This window comes from Salvelinus fontinalis, chromosome 37, assembly GCF_029448725.1.
Source record: "Salvelinus fontinalis isolate EN_2023a chromosome 37, ASM2944872v1, whole genome shotgun sequence".
NCBI lineage: Eukaryota > Metazoa > Chordata > Actinopteri > Salmoniformes > Salmonidae > Salvelinus > Salvelinus fontinalis.
In genome coordinates this window covers 23,002,552-23,029,512 of record NC_074701.1, presented here as the reverse complement: position 1 = coordinate 23,029,512, position 26,961 = coordinate 23,002,552, and the positions used below count along the sequence as shown (strand labels likewise).

Genomic DNA, 26,961 nt, shown 5'->3' with positions numbered 1-26,961 from the left:
TCAGCAGACTGGGATAAGGAGAGATTGAATATGTCCGTAAACATTCCAGCCAGCTGATCTGCGTATGCTCTGAGGATGCGGCTAGGGATGCTGTCTGGGCCGGCAGCCTTGTGAGGGTTACTCAAGTTGACCACGGAGAAGGAAAGCCTGAGATCCTTGGTAGCAGGCCGCGTCGGTGGCACTGTGTTATCCCCAAAGCGGGCAAAGAAGGTGTTTAGCTTTTCCGGAAGCAAGATGTCAGTGTCCGCGATGCGGCTGGTTTCCCCTTTGTAGTCCATGATTGTCTATAGACCCTGCCACATACGTCTCGTGTCTCAGCTGTTGCATTGCGACTCCACTTTGTCTCTGTGTTGGCTTTTTGCCTATTTGATTGCCTTATGGAGGGAATAACTACACTGTTTGTATTCAGCCATATTCCCAGTCACCTTGCCATGGTTAACTGCGGTGGTTCACACTTTCAGTTTTGCTCGAATGCTGCCGTCTATCCACCGTTTCTGGTTTGGGTAGGTTTTAATAGTCACAGTGGGTACAACATCTCCTATACACTTCCTGATGAACTCAGTCACCGTATCCGTGCATTTGTCAATGTTATTCTTAGACACTACCCTGAACATATCCCAGTCTGCGTGATCAAAGCAATCTTGAAGCATGGATTCCGATTGGTTAGACCAGCGTTGAATAGACCTTAGCATGGGTACTTCCTGTTTCAGTTTCTGCCTATAGGAAGGGAGGAGCAAAATGGAGTCGTGATCAGATTTGCCAAAGGGAGGGCAGGGGAGGGCCTTGCAGGAATTTCTAAAAGTTGAGTAGCAGTGGTACAATGTTTTAATAGTACTACAGTCAATATGTGGGTAGAACTTCGGTAGCGTTTTCCTCAAATGTGCTTTGTTAAAATCCCCATCTACAATAAATGTCGCCTCAGGATATGTGGTTCCCAGTTTGCATAAAGTCCAGTGTAGTTCTTTGAGGGCCGTCGTAATATCAGCATGAGGGGAAAAATTCACGGCTGTGACTATTCTCTTGGGAGGTAATACGGTCGGCATTTGATTGTGAAGTATTCCAGGAAAGAACTTGAGTTTCTGTATGTTATCACAATCACATCATGAGTAGTTAATCATGAAATATTTTGCCATTTTTCTGTATGGATGGCGACAGTATATGTCGAGAGAGCCATGTTTCCTTGAAACAGAGTATGTTACAATCCCTGATGTCTCTCTGGAAGGAGATCCTTGCCCTGAGCTTGTCTACTTTATTATCCAGAGACTGAACATTGACAAATAATATACACGGAAGCGATGGATGGTGTATAAGCCTACTCAGTCGGACTAGAAGACCACTCCAAACTCTTCTCCTCCGGCGGTGTTATGGAGCAGCCACTGGAATAAGTTAAATTGCCCTGGGGGGTACGAACAAAGCATCCATTCGGGAAAGTCGTAATATTGGATGTAATGTTGGTGAGTTACCACCGCTCTGATATCCAAAAGTTTGACAGAAATAACACATAAAAAAACAAAATACTGCAAAGTTGCTTAGGAGCTAGAAGCAGAGCTGCCATATCTGTCGGCGCCATTTTACATCAATCTGATTGGGCTGATTGGCTCCCCAGTGGGTGGGCCAATCCATGTCTACGTCCCTGATGCAAACAGGCATGATGACAATTGCACATCACAAATAGCCTAGCCTACTAACCAACACTTCAGACTAAACTTTTTCAATACCTGGTTTGCGTACCCATTGTTGCTTTAGTTAGCATTTACTGGTATATATCATAAGTTGAAACGTCTTTCCTACTGACTAGCGATGTCATGCTTCTGTGAGCTGCTCCATGCCAAAACCAATTGAGAGCTGCACACTCTTGCTGCCTGCAGATGATGTTACTCTGAAACTTGACTATGTGTGCGGCGCGCATGTCATTATATTTCACATACTCTGCGATTGTATAGTCTACTTTGTGCATGATTTCTCTATTGTACTACATAATTGATAAGTCATATACCTCCACTACACTACTTTTATATGTATCAGTCGTGATTAAGGAGTATACACAATGCCCACTGAAAAAATTGTGGGTATCCGGCTTATACCTGCAAATACTGTAGCCTCCACTACACCACTGGCCCTTTGTTTTACAGAAAGTGCACTCTCCTAAATGAGTGTGCTGGTATTACAGTTGCTGTCCTTTCAGAATCACACACCTGTCACACAATGAAGGCCTATTCTGTAGGTTTGTCACTGCGCAAACATGTCTATAAAATATATAATGGCTGTTAAGATACTGTATTAATGTATCTAGAAAGGAGTGTATATATTTGACATGGCGAAGCGGTTTTATGGGCTGACTGAATGGAAGCTGATAAAAGGAGTTATTTACTCTGCTAGTCTCGGCTAGTCTTGGCAAGAAATTAAGAGTCCTCACTGTCCGAGACCGAGTCAAGACCGAGTACAAATGTATCAGACAGGAGACAAGACCTAGACACTTAAATATCCCTACCAGTGCTGCCTGAAATTAGCACTTGGGATCACGTTTATAAGGCCACACCTCAGATATTTCCACCCCTCCCAAGGAGCTGATATAAAAATGGTAAATTACCAATCCTTGCATAACTGTTTAAAAATAGCAGCATGCTGGATGTAACATGGACATTTCCAATGAAAGAACGTTTGACCGTAGCGCTGCCTTAAAAAACCCTAGAGTTGATGTCTGCGCCCCCGTTGAATTCTAATTAGCATAATTAAAACAATTCACATAAAAATCTGTCAGTTTAAGCTAGAGATAATCCTCCTATGTCGCACTTCCGCATCTGCTGTGAAAGGTGATAGAGCTAGAGTGGTGTTTTGCTCTATGACCCCCACAAGCGTCTTGGGACTCGTCTGAAGTCGGTACAGTCGATCTACCAACTTCTGTCTGTAGCATCTGAACACTAATATGACCACTCTGTGAAAAGGTGAAACTCTCACGAACATGTACATGACGGTTGATTTGCTCTAATAGCCCTCAGGCCTCGTCTGAAGGTCCCCAAGTACCAGTTGAAAACATTTCTGGAAGTATTTATGGAGACTGTTTAGTGCCAAGAATAATAAGAAATAACAAATGTTTCCTGATCTTTCTTATATCTCTCAGATATAAGACAGACACTTCAGAAGAAACTTCCTTTTTCGGGGGACTATCTGTTGTTCAATGTAGTGAATCTGTTTTTCAATGTGTTTGTATGGGCTAATAGTAAGGCCAAATAACATTTTCCATCCAATGTTTTTTTTATATATGTTTTTGATATTTAACTAGGCAAGTCAGTTAAGAACCAATTCTTAATTACAATGATGGCCTAGCGGGGAACAGTGGGTTAACTGCCTTGTTCAGGGGCAGAACAACAGATGTTTACCTTGTCAGCTCTGGGATTTGATCCAGCAACTTTTCGGTTACTGGCCCAATACTCTAACCACTTGGCTACCTGCCGCCCCATCATAATATATGCACAAACCGTACCAAACTGTTTCGGTTGGGAAGCATGGGGCCGCCTTTAGTCTGTAAAGGGTTAACATCAGCCAAAAATAGAACCTCCTCTCTCTCCCTCTCTCTTTCTCTTGCTTTCTCTCTCCCTCTCCTTTCTTCCTTCCTTTCTCCATCTCTGCATATACTGTACTGTATGTCCTAATAATGCTTTACATGGGAGTGGGTCCATAGGCTTGTATCTGTTCGTTAGTTTTTTTATGGGGATTTTTTTACACCTGAAATAGGTGTGATACAGGAATGCAATGTAAAATTAATTGTGGCACATGGGCTTATGATTCAGATTTCTGTTAAACTTCATGATAAATACTAGTTTCTTTCTTAACAAAATCCAGTATGACAGGTTGTAAATTCAGGGAAATTTACAAACTTCCTAAACTCCCTAGCCCAGATTTGAGGAACTGCTTGGTTGTCACATGACATTGTCCACAACCTTCTATTATTGCACTTGAGGACCGCAGAAACAATGATAAAAGGGAAGTGTTCAATAATAAAGGGACAGAGATACAGTATAGCAAAACAAGCTCAGACACAGATCACTCACAGAGGCTGACCTCCACGTGAAGCGATCATAACGTGTAGACGAGACTGGAGATAAATAAGCATTGTTTCTGTACAGAACAGAGAATGGGAGACGGAGAGAGATTCCCCAGGTCAGCACTGCAGATTGACCTGGACTGTTTCTTTGTGTCTGAGGAGTTTGGATTCATCCTGGAGCAGCCAGCAGTAAGACATCTTTTTCCAACTTTATACATGTACTTTGAGCTGAGCATAAAAATGTTTCAAAATTACTGCAATTACTGTTAACAGATAACTTTATAAATGGTGAGTCTTCAGGTTCATCTGTTGGCATTTTATTTATTACAACATTGGTTAATTTTCCTTTACATGCTGTTTCGTTTTCTGTTAAAACAAGCTAGACTCCGCTGCTCTTTACAAATTTGATCTACTCACTAAGTCAGCATTCAAATAATTTCCTGGTATTGTTTTGTGGATGTGAAAAGCAAAATTAAAGAACCTACTTCCACATTTAATATCAGTCTGTAGACTTCACAACAGAAACAATGAGAAGTGTGGAATTACTTCTGTGTCCGTGACCTATAGTATTTCCTCCAGTAAGTCTTGATCCACTAATCCCATGTGCTACCATGGTTTTAAACGCAGAAATATGTTTGCTTTGGTTAATGTTATATAGATACCTATTGATCTTTCTCCCTCCAGCGTGCACTGAGCTGTGAGCCAATGACAGTTGGTCTGTTCTGGTCTCTATTGACTTACACTGGAGACAGTGTGCTCAATGTCAACACTAGATCAATGAGATTTGAGGGACTAGATACAGTTCTACTCTTTACTTTAGATCATGCTTTTATCCCATCACACCATACTGCCATGTCTAGTTTCTTTCTAACCAAAATCCAGTATGACAATCAACAGGTTGTAAATTTAGGGAAATTTACAAACTTCCTAAACTCCCTAGCCTAGATTTGAGGAACTGCTTGGTTGTCACATGACATTGTCCACAACCTTCTATTATTGGACTTGATGACCGCAGAAACAATGATAAAAGGGATGTGTTCAATAATAAAGGGACAGAGATACAGTATAGCAAAACAAGCTCAGACACAGATCACTCACAGAGGCTGACCTCCACGTGAAGCGATCATAACGTGACAATGAGACTGGAGATAAATAAGAATAGATACTGTACAGAACAGAGAATGGGATGTTATATAGATACCTGTTGATCTTTCTCCCTCCAGCGTGCACTGAGCTGTGAGCCAATGACAGTTGGTCTGTTCTGGTCTCTATTGACTTACACTGGAGACAGTGTGCTCAGTGTCAACACTAGATCAATGAGACTTGAGGGACTAAATATAGTTCTACTCTCTACTTTAGTGCATTATTTTATCCCATCACATCTCATTAACTTACAGTACGTTCCGATTTCAGACAGAAACATATTTTTTGCTTGAACTTCTAGAACCAACAATTTTCTTCTTTTGCGTATAGTGCACAGATAAAACAGTGTATCTAGCTATATGACCTTTGCCCATTTCAGACAGACCTTCCAGATTACTACCGGGTATGGATGGGCTTGGCCAGCAACCTCACACCCCTCATCCAAACACATCAGCTGCGAGACCTGGTCAATGAGGTGAGAAACCACATGTACTGTATCTCAGTCAACAATCAAATACACTTGATTTAGGCTTCAGCACTGATGTAATTTTGCATGTGTCTGGGCTTGTGATGTCCGTGCTGACGTGTGTGTAGTGGTGGAAAAAGTACCCAATTTTCATACTTGAGTAAAAGTAAAGATACTTTAAAAGAAAATGACTAAAGTCTAGAAGTATTTGGTTTTAAATGTACTCAAGTATCAAAAGTAAAAGTATAAATCATTTAACATTTATTATATTAAGCAAACCAGACAAGTTTTTTTTAATTTACGGATAGCCATGGGCAGTTCAACACTCAGACAAAATTCACAAGCGAAGCATTTGTTTAGTGAGTCTGCCAGATCAGAAGCAGTAGGGATGATATGGGATGTTCTCTTGATAAGTGCGTGAATTAGACAATTTTCTTGTCCTACTAAGCATTCAAAATGTAATGAGTACTTTTGGGTGTAAGGGAAAATGTAAGGAGTAAAAAGTACATTATTTTCTTTAGGAATGTAGTGGAGTAAAAGTAAAAGTTGTCAAAAATATAAATAGTAAAGTAAAGTAGAGATTCCCCAAAAAACTACTTAAGTAGTACTTAAAAGTATTTATACTTAAGTATTTTACACCGCTGCGTGTGTGATTGTACCAGTGTTGCTGATAGACTCCATACTAACAGACTCATTGTTGCCATTGTTGTAAACAGATGCCCGTGCTGAGTTCCCATCACCTAAAGGGCCATCGGGAACTGAGGCTGGCTCACCTGGCCCTGGGCTTCATCACCATGGGGTATGTCTGGCAGGAGGGGCAACACCTGCCGGCCCAGGTAAAAACCAGCTCAGAGTGACCTTTAACCTCGGACATGAACACTGGAATCTGTCCCATTGATTGTTGGCATGTTTATTGTTTGTGTTTATTAGACTCTCCCCAAATCCCTGGCTCTGCCCTACTGGCTGATCTCCAAGAGACTCGGCCTGCCTCCCATCCTGACCTATGCAGACTCTGTTCTGGTCAACTGGAGACTAAAGGACCCTACAGGGTGAGCTGGGCCTTTGACCCTTACACCCTGGTCTGTCAATATAATCTCTACCCCCTTGACCACTTTCTTTCCAACCCGTACCAAAATGCCACTACACCTATGTCTACTACCATTTCTTCTACTAACACGACGAGAATATGTACTGTTTAGGAAACACATGCATTGTATTGACATTCTTTCTCACACTTGTTATTTCAGGGACATGGAAATTGGGTGAGTTTGACAGAAGCACTGTCATGAGAATTACATCTCCTGTAAATTCCTGTTTTCGGTTCCGTTTGGTTTCTATTTGATATTGTTGTGGTTTCCATGTGATATTCATGTGCATTTTAATATAGGAACTTGGAAACACTGTTCTCTTTCCCTGGGGGAGAAAGCTGTAAAGGGTTCTTCCTGGTCTCTCTTTTGGTGGAGAGGGCTGCTAGCTCAGGGATACAGGTAAGTCTCTATGTGTGTCTCTGTCCTCTTTGTCTCTGTCTCTATCTATGTACTGTATCTCTCACACATTGCATCTCTGTCTCTCATAACCCAGTTTCTCCCTCTCTCTCTGTTTTTGTAATCTCTTTCTCTCTTTAATGTTCTCTCTTTCGCTATGACCACTAAGAGTCTTTTGATTATGAGTCCTAATTGTCCTGAACTACGTCTAGGGGGCGTTTTCAGTGATGAATGCTGTGGTAACCTGTGACATCATCAGCATACAGAAGGGCCTCTACAAAGTGGGCCAGTCTCTGAGGAAGATGAAGGAAATATTTGAGCTCATGCACAGTAAGTTGCATCCTTACCTTATCCACAGTGAATCACATCCATACCCAGGTAGTGTACAGTTGAAGTTGTAAGTTTACATACACCTTAGCAAATACATTTAACTTCTTAGTGAACCCTTCGCGCGCTAATCCCGTTAACGGGATTGATTTGACAACACCCAGTGAAATAGCAGTGCGCCAAATTCAAAAACAGAAATACTCATAATAATAATTAATGAATCATACAAGTGTCATAAATCGGTTTAAAGAGGAACTTCTTGTTAATCCAGCCACAGTGTCAGATTTCAAAAAGGCTTTACAACGAAAACAAACCATGCTATTATCGCAAACGTCCCATCGGCCAATAGCCAGGGAAAATACAGCGCGGCATATTCAAATAACATGATATAAAAATCAAACTTTCATTAAATCACACATGTAAGATACCAAATTAAAGCTACACTCGTTGTGAATCCAGCCAACATGTCAGATTTCAAAAGGGCTTTTCGGCGAAAGCATAAGATGCTATTATCTGATGACAGCACAATGTCAACAAAGAGAGAGTAGCATATTTCAACACTGCAAGCACGACACAAAACGCAGAAATAAAATATAAATCATGCCTTACCTTTGACGAAATTCTTTTGTTGGCACTCCAATATGTCCCATAAACATCACAAATGGTCCTTTTGTTCGATTAATTCTGTCGATATACACTGCTCAAAAAAATAAAGGGAACACTTAAACAACACAATGTAACTCCAAGTCAATCACACTTCTGTGAAATCAAACTGTCCACTTAGGAAGCAACACTGATTGACAATACATTTCACATGCTGCTGTGCAACTGGAATAGACAAAAGGTGGAAATTATGAGCAATTAGCAAGACACCCCCCAAAACAGGAGTGATTCTGCAGGTGGTGACCACAGACCACTTCTCAGTTCCCATGCTTCCTGGCTGATGTTTTGGTCACTTTTGAATGCTAGCGGTGCTCTCACTCTAGTGGTAGCATGAGACGGAGTCTACAACCCACACAAGTGGCTCAGGTAGTGCAGTTCATCCAGGATGGCACATCAATGCGAACTGTGGCAAAAAGGTTTGCTGTGTCTGTCAGCGTAGTGTCCAGAGCATGCAGGCGCTACCAGGAGACAGGCCAGTACATCAGGAGACGTGGAGGAGGCCGTAGGAGGGCAACAACCCAGCAGAAGGACCGCTACCTCCGCCTTTGTGCAAGGAGGTGCACTGCCAGAGCCCTGCAAAATGACCTCCAGCAGGCCACAAATGTGCATGTGTCTGCTCAAACGGTCAGAAACAGACTCCATGAGGGTGGTATGAGGGCCCGACGTCCACAGGTGGGGGTTGTGCTTACAGCCCAACACCGTGCAGGACGTTTCGCATTTGCCAGAGAACACCAAGATTGGCAAATTCGCCACTGGCGCCCTGTGCTCTTCACAGATGAAAGCAGGTTCACACTGAGCACATGAGCACATGTGACAGACGTGACAGAGTCTGGAGACGCCGTGGAGAACGTTCTGCTGCCTGCAACATCCTCCAGCATGACCAGTTTGGCGGTGGGTCAGTCATGGTGTGGGGTGGCATTTCTTTGTGGGGCCGCACAGCCCTCCATGTGCTCGCCAGAGGTAGCCTGACTGCCATTAGGTACCGAGATGAGATCCTCAGACCCCTTGTGAGACCATATGCTGACACATGCACATTTGTGGCCTGCTGGAGGTCATTTTGCAGGGCTCTGGCAGTGCACCTCCTTGCACAAAGGCGGAGGTAGCGGTCCTGCTGCTGGGTTGTTGCCCTCCTACGGCCTCCTCCACGTCTCCTGATGTACTGGCCTGTCTCCTGGTAGCGCCTGCATGCTCTGGACACTACGCTGACAGACACAGCAAACCTTTTTGCCACAGTTGGCATTGATGTGCCATCCTGAATGAACTGCACTACCTGAGCCACTTGTGTGGGTTGTAGACTCCGTCTCATGCTACCACTAGAGTGAGAGCACCGCCAGCATTCAAAAGTGACCAAAACATCAGCCAGGAAGCATAGGAACTGAGAAGTGGTCTGTGGTCACCACCTGCAGAATCACTCCTGTTTTGGGGGGTGTCTTGCAAATTGCCTATAATTTCCACCTTTGTCTATTCCATTTGCACAACAGCATGTGAAATTTATTGTCAATCAGTGTTGCTTCCTAAGTGGACAGTTTGATTTCACAGAAGTGTGATTGACTTGGAGTTACATTGTGTTGTTTAAGTGTTCCCTTTATTTTTTTGAGCAGTGTATATCCAAAATGTCAATTTATCAAAAGTTACATGTAAACTTTACCAAAATATTTCAAACTAATTTTGTTATACAACGTTAGGTATTTTTAAACGTTAATAATCGATCAATTTGAAGACGGGATGATCTGTGTCCAATACAAAAGAAAACAAACTGACGCAACTTTTTTCGTAACGTGGCTCTCTCAAAAAATGCACTTCATGTGACCCTCATTTACGATAGTCCTACTTCTTCAGTACACAAAGGAATAACCTCAACCAATTTCCAAGGACCGGAGACATCCAGTGGAAGCGGTAGGAACTGCAAGCAAGTCAATTAGAAATCTGGTGTCTCTGAAAAAAAACATTGAAAAGACAGTGACATCAAAGAAATACAAATTCTGAACGGTTTGTCCTCAGGGTTTTACCTGCTACATAAGTTCTGTTATTCTCACAGACATGATTCAAACAGTTTTAGAAACTTCAGAGTGTTTTCTATCCAAATATACTAATAATATGCATATCTCATATTCTGGGGATGAGTAGCAGGCAGTTTAATTTTTGCATGCTATTTTTCCGAAAGTGAAAATGCTGGGCCCTGCCCACAAGAAGTTAACTTCTTTGATATAGGGGGCAGCATTTTCACTTTTGGATGAATTGCGTGTCCATAGTGAACCGCCTCCTACTCTGTCCCAGATGCTAATATATGCATATTATTATTACTATTGGATAGAAAACACTCTGAAGTTTCTAAAACTCCACTAGATGTCAACAGTCGGTAGAGCGTTGAATGAAGTTTATACTGTGTTGTGGGGCCGGATGAGAGGGGAATGAGTCAGTGGTCTGGCAGATTGCCAGTTCCTGGTCATGCGCTTTCCTCATGATATCGCCTTGCGTTCCATAACTTCTACAGACATGAAGGAATGCTCCGGTTGGAACGTTATTGGATATATATGATAACAACATCCTGAAGATTGATTCTCTACTTACTTTGACCAGTTTATTTGACTTGTAAAATAACTTTTTTAAGTTTTCGTCCGACGTTTAACTGCATCTGCGCGAGCGTTTGGACAAGTGTACTACACATGCTAGCAAAAGTAGCTACTTGCACATAAGTAATGGACATTATCGAACAAAATAACGATTTATTGTGGAACTAGGATTCCTTGGAGTGCATTCTGATGAAGATGATCAAAGGTAAGGGAATATTTATGATGTAATTTCGTATTTCTGTTGACTCCAACATGGCGGAGAAATGTTGTTAAATCTGAGTGCCGTCTCAGATTATTGCATGGTGTGCTTTTTACCTAAAGGTTTTTGGAAATCTGACACAGCGGTTGCATTAAGAACAAGTGTATCTTTAATTCTATGTAAAACATGTATCTTTCATCAAAGTTTATGATGAGTATTTCTGTTATTTGACGTGGCTCTCTGCAATTTCTCCGGATATTTTGGAGGCATTTCTGAACATGGCGCCAATGTAAACCGAGATTTGTGGATATAAATATGCACATTATCGAACAAAACATAAAGGTATTGTGTAACATGATGTCCTATGAGCGCGCTACATTTTTTCTGGCTTTTGGCCAAGTGGAACGCTACCATCCCACATAACCCAGAGAAGTTAAACATTACAAATGGTCATTTTGTTTGATAAATTCTGTTGTTATATCTCCAAAATGTAAATTTATTTGGTGCGTTTGATCCAGAAAAACACCGGTTCCAACTCGCGCTACATGACTACAAAGTATCTAATATAGTTACCTGTAAACTTGATCCAAACATTTCAAACAACTTTCCTAATCCAAATGTAGGTATTTTTAAACGTAAATAATCGATAACATTTAAACTGTGTTCAATACCGGACGAAAACAAAGTGGAGCAAGCTTTCAGGTAGTGCGCCCCAACCACAACACTAGACTCGACCCTCATTTTGAACAGCACTACTTCTTCATTTCTCAAAGGAAAAACATCAACCAACTTCTAAAGATTGTTGACATCTAGTGGAAGCGATAGGAACTGCAAGCAAGTGCCTTAGAAATCTAGATCCACATAGAAACCCATTGAAAAGAGAGTGACCTCAAACATTTTTTTTCCTGCATGGTTTGTCCTCGGGGTTTCGCCTGCCAAATAAGTTCTGTTATACTCACAGACATAGTTTTAACAGTTTTAGAAACTTTAGAGTGTTTTCTATCCAAGTATATGCATATCCTAGCTTCTGGGCCTGAGTAGCAGGCCGTTTAATTTGGGCACACTTTTCATCCGGACGTGAAAATAGTGCCCCCGAGCCTTAAAATAGTGCCCCCTAGCCTGAGTTTAAAACTCAGTTTTTCACAATTCCTTACATTTAATCCGATTAAAAATGCTCTGTCTTCGGGCAGTTAGGATCAACACTTTATTTTAAGCATGTGAAATGTCAGAATAATAATAGAGAGATTTATTTATTTCAGCTTTTATTTCTTTCATTACATTCCCAGTGAGTCAGAAGTTTACATACACTCAATTAGTATCTGGAAACATTGCCATTAAATTGTTTAACTTGGGTCAAACATTTCGAGTAGCTTTCCTCAAGCTTCCCACAATAAGTTGGATGAATTTTGGCCCATTCCTCCTGACAGAACTGGTGTAGCTGAATCAGGTTTGCAGGCCTCCTTGCTCGCACACGCTTTTTCAGTTATGCCCACAAATTGTCTGTAGGATTGAGGTCAGAGCTTTGTGATGGCCACTCCAATACCTTGACTTTGTTGTCTTAAAGCCATTTTGCCACAACTTTGGAAGTATGCTTGGGGTCATTGTCCATTTGGAAGAACCATTTGCAACCACGCTTTAACTTCCTGACTGATGTCTTGAGATGTTGTTTCAATATGTCCAAACAATTTTCCGTCCTCATGATGCCATCTATTTTGTGAAGTGCACCAGTCCCTCCTGCAGCAAAGCACCGCCACAACATGATGCTGCCATCCCCGTGCTTCACGGTTGGGACGGTATTTTTTGGCTTGCAACCCTCCCCCTTTTTCCTCCAAACATAACGATGGTCATTATGGCCAAACAGTTATATTTTTGTTTCATCAGACCAGAGGACATTTCTCTAAAAAGTACAATCTTTGTCCCCATGTGCAGTTGTAAACCGTAGTCTGTGTCTTCTTCCTTGCATGGAGGGCCTTTCAGGTTATGTCGATATAGGACTAATTTTACTGTGGATATAGATACTTTTCTACCTGTTCCCTCCTGTATCTTCACAAGGTCCTTTGCTGTTGTTCTGGAATTTATTTTCACTTTTCGCACCAAAGTACGTTCATCTCTAGGAGACAGAACGCGTCTCCTTCCTGAGCGGTATGACGGCTGCGTGGTCCCATGGTGTTTATACTTGCGTACTATTGTTTGTACAGATGAATGTGGTAACTTCAGGCGTTTGGAAATTGCTCCCAAGGATGAACCAGACTTGTGGAGGTCTACAATTCTTTTCTGAGATCTTGGCTGATTTCTTTTAATTTTCCCATGATATCAAGCAAAGATGCACTGAGTTTGAAGGTAGGCCTTGAAATACATCCACAGGTACACCTCCAATTAACAAAAATTATGTCAATTAGCCTATTAGAAGCTTCTAAAGCCATGACATAATTTTCTGGAATTTTTCAAGCTATTTAAAGGCACAGTCAACTTAGTGTATGTAAACGTCTGACCCACTGGAATTGTTATAGAGGGAATTATAAGTGAAATAATCTGTCTGTAAACAATTGTTGGAAAAATGACTCAAGTAGATGTCCTAACCGAATTGACAAAACTATAGTTTGTTAACAAGAAATTTGTGGAGTGGTTGAAAAAAGAAAGTGTGTGTAAACTTGTATGTAAACTTCCAACTTCAACTGTATATATTTTTGCAGGCTCAAGGGCGTTGGGTTTCAACGTCACCAAGTTAAATAACCAAACATGCGCACTAAGCACAACTAGAATACACATGGGGTATTTTTGGGGAGATTTGCACACTGTGGGAAAGGGGGGAATTCAGCAACCAGTTCACATTCCACAATCCGTTCTCGTTGTCCGTTTCATTCTCCAGGGGCAATCCTAAAACTCGGGTCCTCAGCCACACCGGTTCGGTACACAGTGGGGGTAATCAGACAGTCCAGGTCACAACGGGTAATCACACAGATAATTCTCTCTTCTCACACTCTTCATAACACACGTTACCCTCTCAGTCATCTCCCTGGTTGTGCAGCCCGCTTTCTCCTTTATCCCCAGGTACTCCATGGCTTAATGACCCACAGGCTTGCCTCATTGGCGCAAGATGTCCATATAAGGCTCGGGGGTGAAGCCAGCGGGCTGCAAGATATCTCCCTTCAATCACCACTCCCCTCACCTCTCCCTGACATGTGCGACACCACCCCCCCCATGAGCGGTGGTCCAGCTCCCTAGAACATCCCTCCTAGAGAGGGCATCGGCATTTCCATGGGCTGCACCTGAACTGTGGACGACAGAGAAAGCAAAGGGCTGTAAGGATAGGAACCAGCGGGTGACCCGGGCATTACTATACTTATTCCGTGACATCCAAACCAGTGGTGCATGGTCCGTTACTAGGGTGAAGTGCCGTCCAAATAACTAATATTTCAGTATCTCCAGTGCGCACTGGATCGCTAGACATTCTTTCTCCACAGTGGAATATATTTATTACCGCGGCAACAGCTTCCGGCTAATGTACACGACTGAGTGTTCCTCACCTTCTTGTAGCTGTGATAGGATGGCACCCACCCCTGTTTCAGACGCATCTGTCTGTAGGCACTAGTGGTTTGGAGAAGTCCGGGATCACCAGCATTGGTCCAGAACACAGTGCTCCCTTTTGGTCCTGGAAGGCTTTCTCCATCTCCTCGGTCTACGTCACTTGACGGCTCCTGGTCAGATCTGTCAGGGGGCTGGCTAGGGAAGCAGAGTGGGAAATAATTCTCCGATAGTAACTAGTCAATCCCACAAAAGTGCGTACCTGCTTCTTGGTGAGGTGGTGGGGCCAGTCCCGAATCGCCTCCACTTTCTTCACCTAGGGTTTGACACATCCCCCTCCCGGTCGTGTACCCCCAGGTACTCAGCCTCCCGCAGGCCGAGCCGACATTTCCTTGGATTAGCTGTTAGCCCTGCCCCCGTAAGGCCTGCAATACCATGCTCACCTGGTTTAGATGTGTCTCCCACTCGCTGCGTACTCACGATGGGGACGGAGAATCCGGGTCCATCAACCTTTGGAAGGTGGCTGGGGCCCTGTGCAACCCAAAGGGCAACTTCTTGTAGTGGAACAGCCTGTCAGGGGTGGTGAAAGCAGTTTTCACCTGCACCTCGGGAACTAAGGGCACCTGCCAATAACTCTTCGTCAGGTCGAGTGTGCTGATAAATCGGGCGGTCCCTAGCCGTTCGATTAGTTCATCAATTCGGGGCATGGGGTAGGCGTTGAACTTTGAGATTTAATTTACCTTTCTAAAATCATTAGAGAAGTGAAGGGTGCTAATTGTCCAGGTAGCCATTTCATTACCTGTTCAGGAGTCTTATGGCTTGGGGGTAAAAACTGTTGAGAAGCCTTTTTGTCCTAGACTTGGCACTCCGGTACCGCTTGCCATGCGGTAGTAGAGAGAACAGTCTATGACTGGGGTGGCTGGGGTCTTTGACAATTTTTAGGGCCTTCCTCTGTCACCGCCTGGTGTAGAGGTCCTGGATGGCAGGCAGCTTTGCCCCAATGATGTACTGGGCCGGAAGCACTAACCTCTGTAGTGCCTTGCGGTCAGAGGCCGAGCAATTGCCATACCAGGCAGTGATGCAACCAGTCAGGATGCTCTCAATGTTGCAGCTGTAGAACCTTTTGAGGATCTCAGGACCCATGCCAAATCCTTTTAGTTCCTTGAGGGGGAATAGGCTTTGTCGTGCCCTCTTCACGACTGTCTTGGTGTTTTTGGACCATTCTAGTTTGTTGTTGATGTGGACACCAAGGAACTTGAAGCTCTCAAGCTGCTCCACTACAGCCCCGTTGATGAGAATGGGGGCCTGCTCTGTACTCCTTTGCCTGTAGTCCACAATCATCTCCTTAGTCTTGGTTACGTTGAGGGATAGGTTGTTATTCTGGCACCACATGGCCAGGTCTCTGACCTCCTCCCTACAGGCTGTCTTGTCGTTGTCTGTGATCAGGCACTGTTGTGTCGTCTGGAAACTTAATGATGGTGTTGGAATCGTGCCTGGCCATGCAGTCGTGGGTGAACAGGGAGTACAGGAGGGGACTGAGCACGCACCCCTGTGGAGCTCCAGTGTTGAGGATCAGCGTTGCAGATGTGTTGCTACCTACCCTCACCACCTCGGGGCGGCCCATCAGGAAATACAGGATCCAGTTGAAGAGGGAGGTGTTTAGTCCCAGGATTCTTAGCTTAGTGATAAGCTTTGAGGGTAGTATGCTGTTGAACGCTGAGCTGTAGTCAACGAATAGCATCCTCACATAAGTGTTCCTTTTGTCTAGGTGTGAAAGGGCAGTGTGGAGTGCAATAGAGATTGCATCATCTGTGGATCTGTTTGGGCGGTATGCAAATTGGAGTGGGTCTAGGGTTTCTGGGATAATGGTGTTGATGTGAGCCATTACCAACCTTTCAAAGCACTTCATGGCTACAGATGTGAGTGCTACGGGTCTGTATTCATTTAGGCAGGTTGCCTTTGTGTTCTTGGGCACAGGGACTATGGTGGTCTGCTTGAAAAATGTACAGACTCAATCAGGGACATGTTGAAAATGTCAGTGAAGACACCTGCCAGTTGGTCAGCACATCCCCGGAGCACATGTCCTGGTAATCTGTCTGGCCCCGCAGCCTCGTGTATGTTGACCTGTTTAAAGGTCTTACTCAAGTCGGCTACGGAGATCGTGATCACACAGTCGTCCAGAACAGCTGATGCTCTCATGCATGCCTCAGTGTTGCTTGCCTCGAAGCGAGCAAAGAAGTGATTTAGCTTGTCTGGTAGGCTCGTGTCACTGGGCAGCTCGCAGCCGTGCTGCTTCCCTATGTAGTCTGTAATAGTTTGCAAGCCCTGCCACATAAGACGACCATCGGAACCAGTGTAGTATGATTCAATCTTAGCCCTGTATTGACGCTTTGCCTGTTTGATGGTTCGTCGCAGGGCATAGTGGGATTACTTGTAAGCTTCGGGGTTAGAGTCCCGCACCTTGAAAGCGGCAGCTCTACCCTTTAGCTCAGTGCGAATGTTGCCTGTAATCCATGGCTTCTGGTTGGGGTATGTACGTACAATCACTGTGGGGACGACGTCCTCGATGCACTTATTGATAAAGCCAGTGACTGATGTGGTGTACTCCTCAATGCCATCGGAAGGATCCCGGAACATGTTCCAGTCTGTGATAGCAAAACAGTCCTGTAGTTTAGCATCTGCTTCATTTGACCACTTTTTTATAGACTCGGGTGCTTTTATAGACTCGGGAGTCACGGGTGCTTCCTGCTTTAATTTTTGCTTGTAAGCAGGAATCAGGAGGATAGAGTTGTGGTTGGATTTACCAAATGGAGGGCGAGGGAGGCAAGTAGTGTGGCCTGCAATTTATCACAATATACTCTATTTCAGGCGAGCAAAATCTAGAGACTTAGATTTCATGCACCAGCTGTTGTTTACAAATAGGCACAGACCGCCCCCCCTTGTCTTACCCGAGTGTGCTGTTCTATCTTGCCGGTGCAGCGTATATCCCGCTAGCTGAATATCCATGTCGTCATTCAGCCACGATTCCGTGAAACATAGGATATTACAGTTTTTGATGTCCCATTGGTAGGATATTCGTGATTGTACCTCATCTATTTTATTGTCCAATGATTGGCGAGTAGTATTGACGGCAATGGCAGCTTTCCAAGTCGCCTTCTCCGGGTCCTGACCAGGCATCCGGCTCTTTTTCCTTTGTACCTGTGTCGCTTCCTCTTGCAAATAACGGGGATGTCGGTCCTGTGGGGTGTTTGGAGAATGTCTTGTGCGTCGTCTTGTTGTAGAAAAAATCCTTGTCTAATCCGAGGTGAGTCATCGTTGTCCTGATATCCAGAAGCTCTTTTTTGCAGTACGATACAGTTGCAGAAATATTATGTATAAAATAAGTTACAAATAATGCGAAAAACCCCCACATAACAGCACAATTGGTTGAGCACCCGTAAAACTGCTGCCATTTCTTCCGCCACCCATTTTAGTTCATGGTTTGCTTTGCCCGCATTCTCCACCACATGTAGTAGGCTCAAGGGGGTGGGGTTTCCACATCACCAAGTTAAATAACCAAACACGCACACAAAGCACAACTAGAATACACATGGGGTATTTATAAGGGACACTTTCACACTGTGGGAAAGGGGGAATTCAGCAACCAGTTCACAGTCCACAATCCGTTCTCGTTGTCCGTTCCATTCTCCAGGGGTAATCCTAAAACTCGGGTCCTCAGCCACACCGGTTCGGTACACAGTGGGGGTAATCAGACAGTCCAGGTCACAACGGGTAATCACACAGATAATTCTCTCTTCTCACACTCTCCACAACACACATTTTCCTTTCAGTCCTCTCTCTGTTTGTGCTGCCCGCTTCCTCTTTTATCCCTAAGCACTCCATGGCTTAATGACCCACAGGCTTCCTGGGGTAGGAAGTCCATATAAGGCTTCAGGGTGGAGCCAGCGGGCTGCAAGATATCTCCCTTCAATCACCACTCCCGCTGACACCTGTCACAATATATATATATATATATATATATAAACAAAAGTGCAAATTATTGGAATATTGAAATATTTCTGTTTTCAGGGCACGTGGACCCCACTGCATTCCATGGAAGTCTGAGAATCTTCTTCTCAGGGTAATGTATGAGGCAATGAATACATGTTAACCTGTCTAGGACTGGGGTGACGCTAGCGGCACCTCCCCCCACATTCCACTGAAAAGGCAGAGCCGCGAAATTCAAAAAAAGTTTTTTTTTTTAAATATTTAACTTTCACACATTAAAGTCCAATACAGCTAATGAAAGACACAGATCGTGTGAATCCAGCCAACATGTCCGAGTTTTAAAATGTTTTACAGGGAAGACACAATATGTAAAGATATAAATCTATTAGCTAAACTCATTAGCATAAGACACCATCTTTTATTTGTCCACCAACACCAGTAGCTATCACCAATTCGGCTAAACTAAGATATTGATAGCCACTAACCAAGAAAAAAACTCATCAGATGACAGTCTGATAACATATTTATGGTATAGGATAGGTTTTGTTAGAAAAATGTGCATATTTCAGGTAGATGTCATAGTTTACAATTGCACCCACCGTCACAAATGGACTAGAATAAATATATAGAGCAACGTGTTTACCTAATTACTAATCATCAAACATTTCGTAAAAATACACAGCATACACTAATCGAAAGACACAGATCCTGTGAATACAGACAATATTTCAGATTTTCTAAGTGTCTTACAGCGAAAACACAATAAATCGTTATATTAGCATACCACATATGCAAACGTTACCAGAGCATTGATTCTAGCCAAAGAGAGCGATAACGTCAACATCGCCAAAATATATTAATTTTTTCACTAACCTTCTCAGAATTCTTCAGATGACACTCCTGTAACATCACATTACAACATACATATACAGTTTGTTCGAAAATGTGCATATTTAGCCACCAAAATCATGGTTAGACAATGACAAATGTTGCCCAGCTGGTCAGAAAATGTCGTGCGCCATATTAGACAGTGATCTAGTCGTATACATAAATACTCATAAACGTGACTAAAAAATATAGGGTGGACAGCGATTGGTAGACAATTTAATTCTTAATACAATCGCTGATTTACATTTTTTAAATTATCCTTACTTTTCAATACAGTTTGCGCCAAGCGAAGCTACGTCTAGCAAGATGGCGTCATAAGCGATTAACATTTCTCGACAGAAACACGATTTATCATAATAAATTGTTCCTACTTTGAGCTGTTCTTCCATCAGAATCTTGGGCAAAGAATCCTTTCTTGGGTCTAATCGTCTTTTGGTCGAAAGCTGTCCTCTTGCCATGTAGAAATGCCCATTGCGTTCGGCATGAACTGGAACCGTGCCCAGAGATTCACAGTGTCTCAGAAATAAATGTCCCAAAATCGCACTAAACGGATATAAATTGCTATAAAACGGTTTAAATTAACTACCTTATGATGTTTTTAACTCCTATAACGAGTAGAAACATGACCGGAGAAATATAACTGGCTACACTAATGCTTGGAAAAAGAAAGGGTCGGTGTCCACCGTGCGTCCGACGCAGCTGCAAAGGAGTTCCTACCTACACGTGTTTTTGTTTTATAGGGGCTGTGATTGCGCAATCGATACCATTCAAATCGTCATCACGTAAAGGCATCCAGGGGAAGACGTAAGCAGTGTCTGTATACTCATAGCAATAACAGTGGCCTTTTAACTGACTCCAGATCAGGGGCCAAAATGTGTGAAATCTGACTCCATGTCAGGGAAATTGCTGTAGAATGAGTTCTGTTCCACTCAGAGACAAAATTTCAACGGCTATAGAAACTAGAGACTGTTTTCTATCCAATAATAATAATAATATGCATATTGTACGATCAAGAATTTAGTAGGAAGCCGTTTAAAAAATTACACGATTTCCATAAATAGTGACAACAGCACCCCCTAGCCTCAACAGGTTAAATCCATTTAATTATCAACTAAATGTATTCAACTTATTATAAATTTGATTAATTTGCCCAAGTTAATCATAAGACATTAACAAAACGCATCAGTGATTTATATTTTCAACTTTCTGAAGAGGCAATGTAGGAATGCCCCTGTCTGTGTGCGCGTTTGTAGCACTTTGTTTAGCAGTTAGCAAAGATGATAATGCTAACCATCTTCTGGTAGATGGAAAGGCTTTACAAAATGCCTTTTCAATTAAATGTTAAGTACAGAATGATATCATTATTTGCTGTAATCCAGTGGCGATTTGTTTAGCAAACTCGGAAATCACATGTGTGCTACAGAAACACTGCTATTCAAACAAGTCTCTTGTTGGTGCACACTTGAATGAAAGGGCATCTATGCTGAGCATACAAAACATTAGGAACACCTAAGAACAGCCTCAATTCGTCAGAGCATGGACTACAATGTGACAAAAACGTTCCACAGGGATGCTGGCCCATGTGTACTCCAATGCTTCCCACAGTTGTGTCAAGTTGGCTGGATGTCCTTTGGGTGGTGGACCATTCTTGATACACACGGGAAACTGTTGAGCGTAAAAAACCTAGCAACGTTGCAGTTCTTGATACACTCAAAACGGTGCGCCTGGCACCTACTACCATACCCCGTTCAAAGGCAGTTACATATTTTGTCTTGTCCATTCACCCTCTGAATGGGACACATACACAATCCATGTCTCAATTGTCTCAAGGCTTTGAATGACGTGTATTTAAGGTGACATCAATAAAGGATCATAGCTTTCACCTGGATTCACCTGGTCAGTCTATGTCATGGAAAGAGCAGGTTTTCCTAATGTTTACTACACTCAATGTATATTCTACACCCAAAAATAATTTTTCCCAGACCTCAAAAGTGTCTCCTGATGTGGTTTATGCATTGTTGAGGACTTATAACATACAATTTGAAAAATTCTGAAACGTGGAAAAACACAATGGAGAAAACAGAATTTGGCAAAAAATAAAACAGATTTTATACATTATCCCTGCATTATGTACCCCATTCTGTGCTGTACTAGTTTCATGCATAACTCTGTATTGTGCTTTCGTAGATGGAGGGATAACCCCATGCTTCCAGGAGGGCTGCTGTATGAGGGTGTGGTTGAGGAGCCGATGATGCTGTCAGGAGGAAGTGCCGCCCAGAGTTCCTCCATTCAGTGCTTTGATGCGCTACTGGGCATCTGTCATGACGACCACGCAGGTATGACCCCATTCTGACCCCATAAGGCTCTGTTTCTGAATAAAATTCCAAGCGAATTTCCAGTGATATTTCAATTTGGGTTTGTCGTGGAAAATTACATAATTAGTCATGCTATCCCATGTTTTATTGCTTAATTAAAGAATAGTCTCTTGTTATATGCTAGTGTTTTTCCTAACCTGATACAAACTTGTCTTGGTGTGACTTAGTCATAAGACTGGGCTTACAGCTAAGAGATATTTGGGTGCAACTGCAGCATGTGAAATCCTGTAGGTTTACTATCTACAGAAAGTCACATGTATGGAACCTTGCAGAAAGGAGAACATTAGTTGATGTGAACGCAGTTAGACGGTTGAGCCTTCAGGCTATCAACCTTGTGCTATCTTAAGTTTACATAGACAACAAATGACCTTTTACACACTATCTGCTGACTGCCACGTATACAGAAATGAGTTGTATGTATTTTCTCTATAAAAGCATTGATCCGGCACTGTTCGTTGAGCTTTTCAACTATGCACTGTTGAGTGGGTAGTTGATTCTCCATTTTTGCAAATCTTATGATAGTGTTGTTTGAAAGATTCTGCAGTCTCTCTTCCCTTTTATTAGATATTCCAAGGCAGGTTCTAATCAAAGCGTATCTCCCCTCTTATCTCACCTTTCCCCTCTCCTCATTTTTCCTCAATTGTTCCTCCTCTCCATCTCTCCATGTACAGCATCTTTCCTGAAGCGCATGCGGGAGTACATGCTCCCCTCCCACCGCCAGCTGATAGAGACTCTGTCTGGCTGTCCCCCTCTACGTGACTTTATCCTCTCCTGCTCAAGCCCCTCTCTCTGCATCAATTATGACTCCTGTGTGTCTGCCCTGGTGAACCTGCGGAGTTATCACCTCTCCGCCGTGACCCGATACATCACTGTACCTGGTCACCGGGCCCGTGCCATGCGCTGTCCACTCAACGGCGTCGGCTCAGCGTTGGATGAAACCGGTACCGGAGGCTCCAGCCCACTGCCCTTCCTGAAGAGCATCCGCGATGCCACTCAGAGAGCACTGATCTCACAGACACGACTCACATCACAGAGTCAACGCTGATATAGATCACTATCGTTTGGTTACTTATACAGCATATGTTCCATCAACATGCTGTTGTATCAAACTGTCGCTGCTCTGCAATTCACATAGTATACCATAGAATAATTTCAGCACACCTTTCATAATTTTATTGGTTGTATATACAGTATATATCATTATGCTTGACTATTATATTTGTGTTTCTTGTGGCAAACACTACATAATTATTGTAAATATTACTCAAACTAGTTGAAAATTGGGTTCTGGCGAGGGCCGGCCCACTTCCAACACTGCCTAGTGCGTTTTAGTTTGATGATCTATTTGGCTAGGAATAACCAAGCGAATTATGTAGAGCAGGGCTGTCAAACTCATTCCATGGAGGGCCGAGTAACTGCAGTTTTTTTTCTTCTTTCAATTAAGACCTAGACAACCAGGTGAGGGGAGTTCCTTACTAATTAGTGACCTTAATTCATCAATCAAGTACAAGGGAGTAGCGAAAACCCGCAGACACTCGTCCCTCCGCAGAATGAGCTTGACACGTGATGTAGAGCTATCAACTAAGCCATCACAGCTAAATGCTTTATATACCAGCTGTTTATGACCTAACAACACAACTTTATGGTTGTGGAAAATGTACATCCCAATCGCCATACTAGCATACAAGACAAATACAGATGTAGGATCTTCATTTGAGCCAGTTTCCTTCAGCAGGAAAATAATCCTGCAAACAACAGGAAATGTGAATCATTATGTGGAATACATTTTGATGAAGTTCATACATTTTTCTTTAGTGTGAATCATGTCTGACATTTAAAGTGAAAATTACAAACTTTAGAATTCTTTCAATTTTGCATTTCCTGCTGTGCATAAAAATTCTCAACAACAAAAATAGTGATCAAATGAAGATCCTACATCTGTATACGGTATATAGAAATCTTAAAACATTGATGCTTTGGTGATAGTGGTGGTTTCTGTGATAGGTATTGAATTGTTAAACCCTTTGCCTTGTAACCTTCATTGTGGAACTCCAACTCTACCCAAAGTACATCTTAAACCTGCCAGCATTTATTGGATTCATGGTTTAAAGGATTCTATGCTTGAGTAGGAACCCTCAGTCATGAAGTGTGATGTTGTCTGGGTTACAGTAGATAAACCACATGGACTTACCAGCCATGCTTTTGTATGGGGTCTCAAATGGCCCCAAAAAATGATGGTTGTTCACTGATGTCTTTTATGGTTATCTGTCTGTAGTAGTGGCCACAGTACTGGGTCAGGTTGGTAAAAGGGATTGAAAGTGGATGGTCCTGTGATGTGCACAGGACACTTAACATGAAAGGTTCTGGCTGATGCCATAGCAAATCCTTCACTGATGTGGTAAACTGCAGTAGGCTACATGCCTCAGCATTGCCTCACATTTAAACTTGAAACATCAGTATGCAGTTTGAGAGGGCTCCCTTATCAAGTAGCTTTTATGACTAGATATCCCAATAATGGATAGAGTAAGTATGGGCAGAAATGCCATCATCGCCTGGCTTTAATCACCATGGGGATGTGGATAATGAGAAGGCCCTTACATTGTTCTATAAAGGGAGATTTTCTATTCCATCAAATTTTTCCTGTAAAGTTGACACATACAAAAGCACAGTTAAACTCATACACTATAAATATCCTTAGGGACCTGAGCCACTGAGCTCCTTAGGGAGCTGAGCCACTGAGCGTCAATTATCCAACCTGTTTCACCATAGTAACCGTGGTTTCACTGTAGCTCGGGGACTTAGCTCCACAAGCCGGAAGTGAGGGATGAAGCAATATAGGGAGGGAGGTAGAGAGAGGGAAATTACACCCTTGAATTCAGGTGTCCAAGCAGACAGTATCTTGGCAGCAGGTGGCAGGCTGGAAACTGTCAAACCTCAGGGCACGCCAGTAGTGTCCCTGCCAGAGAGTGAGCCAATCACATTTAGAGAAAGAGAGGGCGAAAGAGTTCTGAGAGTGACTGGGCAGACCTCTACACAATCCTACACTGCAGCTAAGCCCTGGTCATGCTACAAGTCTTTCTCAACAAGACAGGGAAGAGATCATAGATTAAGAAATGTACTGTACCATGTTGATGTACCTACTGGTTCTCAGATGGTCCAACTTTTTATGTTCCATCAACATTGCTTCGTATCAAATTGTCGCTGCCTTGCAATTCACATAGTATACCACAGAATAATTTCAGCACACCTTTCATAATTATATTGGTTTTATTGAAAATGCATTTTGTGTGAGGTAAAAACAGTACAAAATGCATAATATTGCACATGATCAATGAATTGCACTTCCTTAAGGTATCGCTATGTGTCTGTCTTTCAGTATGCTACAGCCAAACAATGAAAGACTTGGTAACCCAGTCGACAAGAACAGATGTGTGATTGAATCACATGATGTCTGTGTGACATTTTTAAATGTGAGATTGAAATGATTGTCCATAAAATAATGGTGCAGTAAGTGTATAGTTTTAGTGGCTACATCAACTGAATCTCTCTGCTACCAAAGTCACTATTTATCACTGGTCTAGAAATATAAAGATTTCAAGTTCAGTGCATGGATTGCTTCTCCTGGGTGGTGAGTTGATTTCACCCCTAACCTAATCATATAGGACATGGTAATCAAAGGCGTTTGGTGCTGATCAGTGTTAATCAAAATTATTGGTGAGCTGCAGAATTATAGCATCATGTGAATGACCATGTGGTCTGTGATGAGGATCAATTGAGCCAAGTGTGTTAGAATGTGAAATACATATCGCAGAGAGAATAGTGATGAATTTCATCATGTCTTTACAGTACATTTCCTTGCTGTGGGTGAGAATAAGTTAGTGCGATGTTAGCCAGTACGTAAGTTAAAGCTTTATGCTTGTGACATGACAAAGAAGTTGCAAAATATGCTTACTTTTTCAACTGATATTCAAGAAAAGCATTTAAGGTATTTTTTGATATAAAATAGTCTGCTGCAGGTTGAATAACACAGTAATAAAACATATCAAGAAACTTTAATATGTTAAAAATAAGTCAATTTGTCTATTTCTGAACACTGATGGATTAGAACAGCTTCGAGGAGAACTATAACTTGGATTACATCCTGTTTCTAAAAGACAAAGCGGCCTAGGATCTCAGATACCTCAATCATTCTTAACTTACTCCTGAAGTGCATGTCTGTGTGCAGACAGAGAGAGAGAGCGAGAGAATGAGGGAGAGAGATGGAAGAGAGCGAGAGAGAGAGAAATGGGAGAGAGAGACAGAGCGAGCGAGAGAGAGAGAGATGGAAGAGAAAGAGCGAGGGGAGAGAGAGAGAGAGAGAGAGAGAGAGGGGGGACAGAGAGAGAGTGAAGAGAGTGAGAGGGTATAGAGAGAGACAGAGAGAGAGACTGGGAGACAGAGATTGGGTTCTCTCAAGACTAGAGAGAAGGGGCAAGAAGGGTTCATGTAGAGTTGGTTCACTAATATACTGTAATGTACTGTATATAACTTCTTCTTCCATGATGCTCTCAGTCTCCAAATGTTTGTGCTTTGCCGACAGGCTGATGTACGGTTAAAGTAGCTTCGTAGAGAAACAGGCCTTCCACATGGTGATTCCTCTTCTACTCAAGCAGAGGTCTCTGGGGAAAGAGACCAAAAAGGTGTGCCATTGGAATTCATAAATAAAAAGTGAGAGAAGCATTTGCCCAGTAAATAAATAACATCCGTCTTCATATTGTAGGCTACATCTCAAGATGACCTAAATATATCCAGTCTCACCTTGTTGTTTTGCTAACCTCTAGCCAGGGTATAAGTTGATCTTCTCTGGCGTTTGAGCCAGAAACTGAAGGCTTGGCAGACTAAACCTCCATGATAAAATATATATATATATTTTTTTACCCCCCCATTGATTTCTAGTGCAGTTCCAACTCAGAATCCTGATATACTGTAGATGGTTTACTGGTATCTGGTTATCTGTCCTCTGGAGCAAAAAATCTGTTCTGAAAAATCCCTTTGAGGGAAGATAGTAAATGGGTAAAAACTGATCCCTAAAGGCCATTCCAAAATCCAAAGTGTTCCCTAAGTTAAAGGAACCAGAGTTTCCAGCGACCATGCTTTTTGGACTCAGTCTTGGACTTGCGTTTGGGGGTTGAGGTGAACACCTCGTGGGGGTAAGGCAGAGCAGGGTATTGAGGGTCGTCCAAGGGGCACAGTCTCTTAATCAGGGGCTGTAATTTGTCCTCCTGCTGCTTGAAGTCCAACTCCACA

The 26,961-nt window shown here is 42.7% G+C and overlaps 2 protein-coding genes across 4 annotated transcripts in view; one reads left to right on the top strand and one right to left on the bottom strand.

Moving 5' to 3' along the window:
* The first annotated feature begins 3,733 nt into the window (after positions 1–3,733).
* On the top strand, positions 3,734–25,283 carry LOC129836379 (indoleamine 2,3-dioxygenase 2-like). The gene is made up of 10 exons (XM_055902456.1): positions 3,734–4,234; positions 5,568–5,663; positions 6,371–6,490; positions 6,585–6,703; positions 6,902–6,916; positions 7,042–7,141; positions 7,351–7,468; positions 18,494–18,545; positions 21,488–21,636; positions 22,347–25,283. Exons 1-10 carry the CDS (start codon positions 4,136–4,138, stop codon positions 22,718–22,720), a joined length of 1,242 nt encoding a protein of 413 aa, XP_055758431.1. The 5' UTR covers positions 3,734–4,135; the 3' UTR covers positions 22,721–25,283.
* The window catches only part of LOC129836378 (inhibitory synaptic factor 2A-like), a 30,089-nt gene continuing 28,051 nt past the window's right edge, over positions 24,924–26,961 (bottom strand). For 2 of the 3 annotated variants that reach the window (XM_055902455.1, XM_055902454.1), the window contains exon 4: positions 24,924–26,961. In XM_055902455.1, coding sequence (XP_055758430.1) covers positions 26,778–26,961 — 184 coding nt within the window. In that variant the 3' untranslated portion in view covers positions 24,924–26,777. The other variant, XR_008756651.1, reaches the window with a different exon arrangement.

What these genes read in the sequence shown, in the direction of transcription:
- LOC129836379 (XM_055902456.1), top strand. Translation starts at nt 4,136, where the DNA reads ATGGGAGACGGAGAGAGATTCCCCAGGTCAGCACTGCAGATTGACCTG. An exon ending in GGCAACACCTGCCGGCCCAG is followed by an intron (nt 6,491 to 6,584) that starts GTAAAAACCAGC and finishes TGTGTTTATTAG; the next exon opens with ACTCTCCCCAAATCCCTGGC. An exon ending in CTGCTAGCTCAGGGATACAG is followed by an intron (nt 7,142 to 7,350) that starts GTAAGTCTCTAT and finishes AACTACGTCTAG; the next exon opens with GGGGCGTTTTCAGTGATGAA.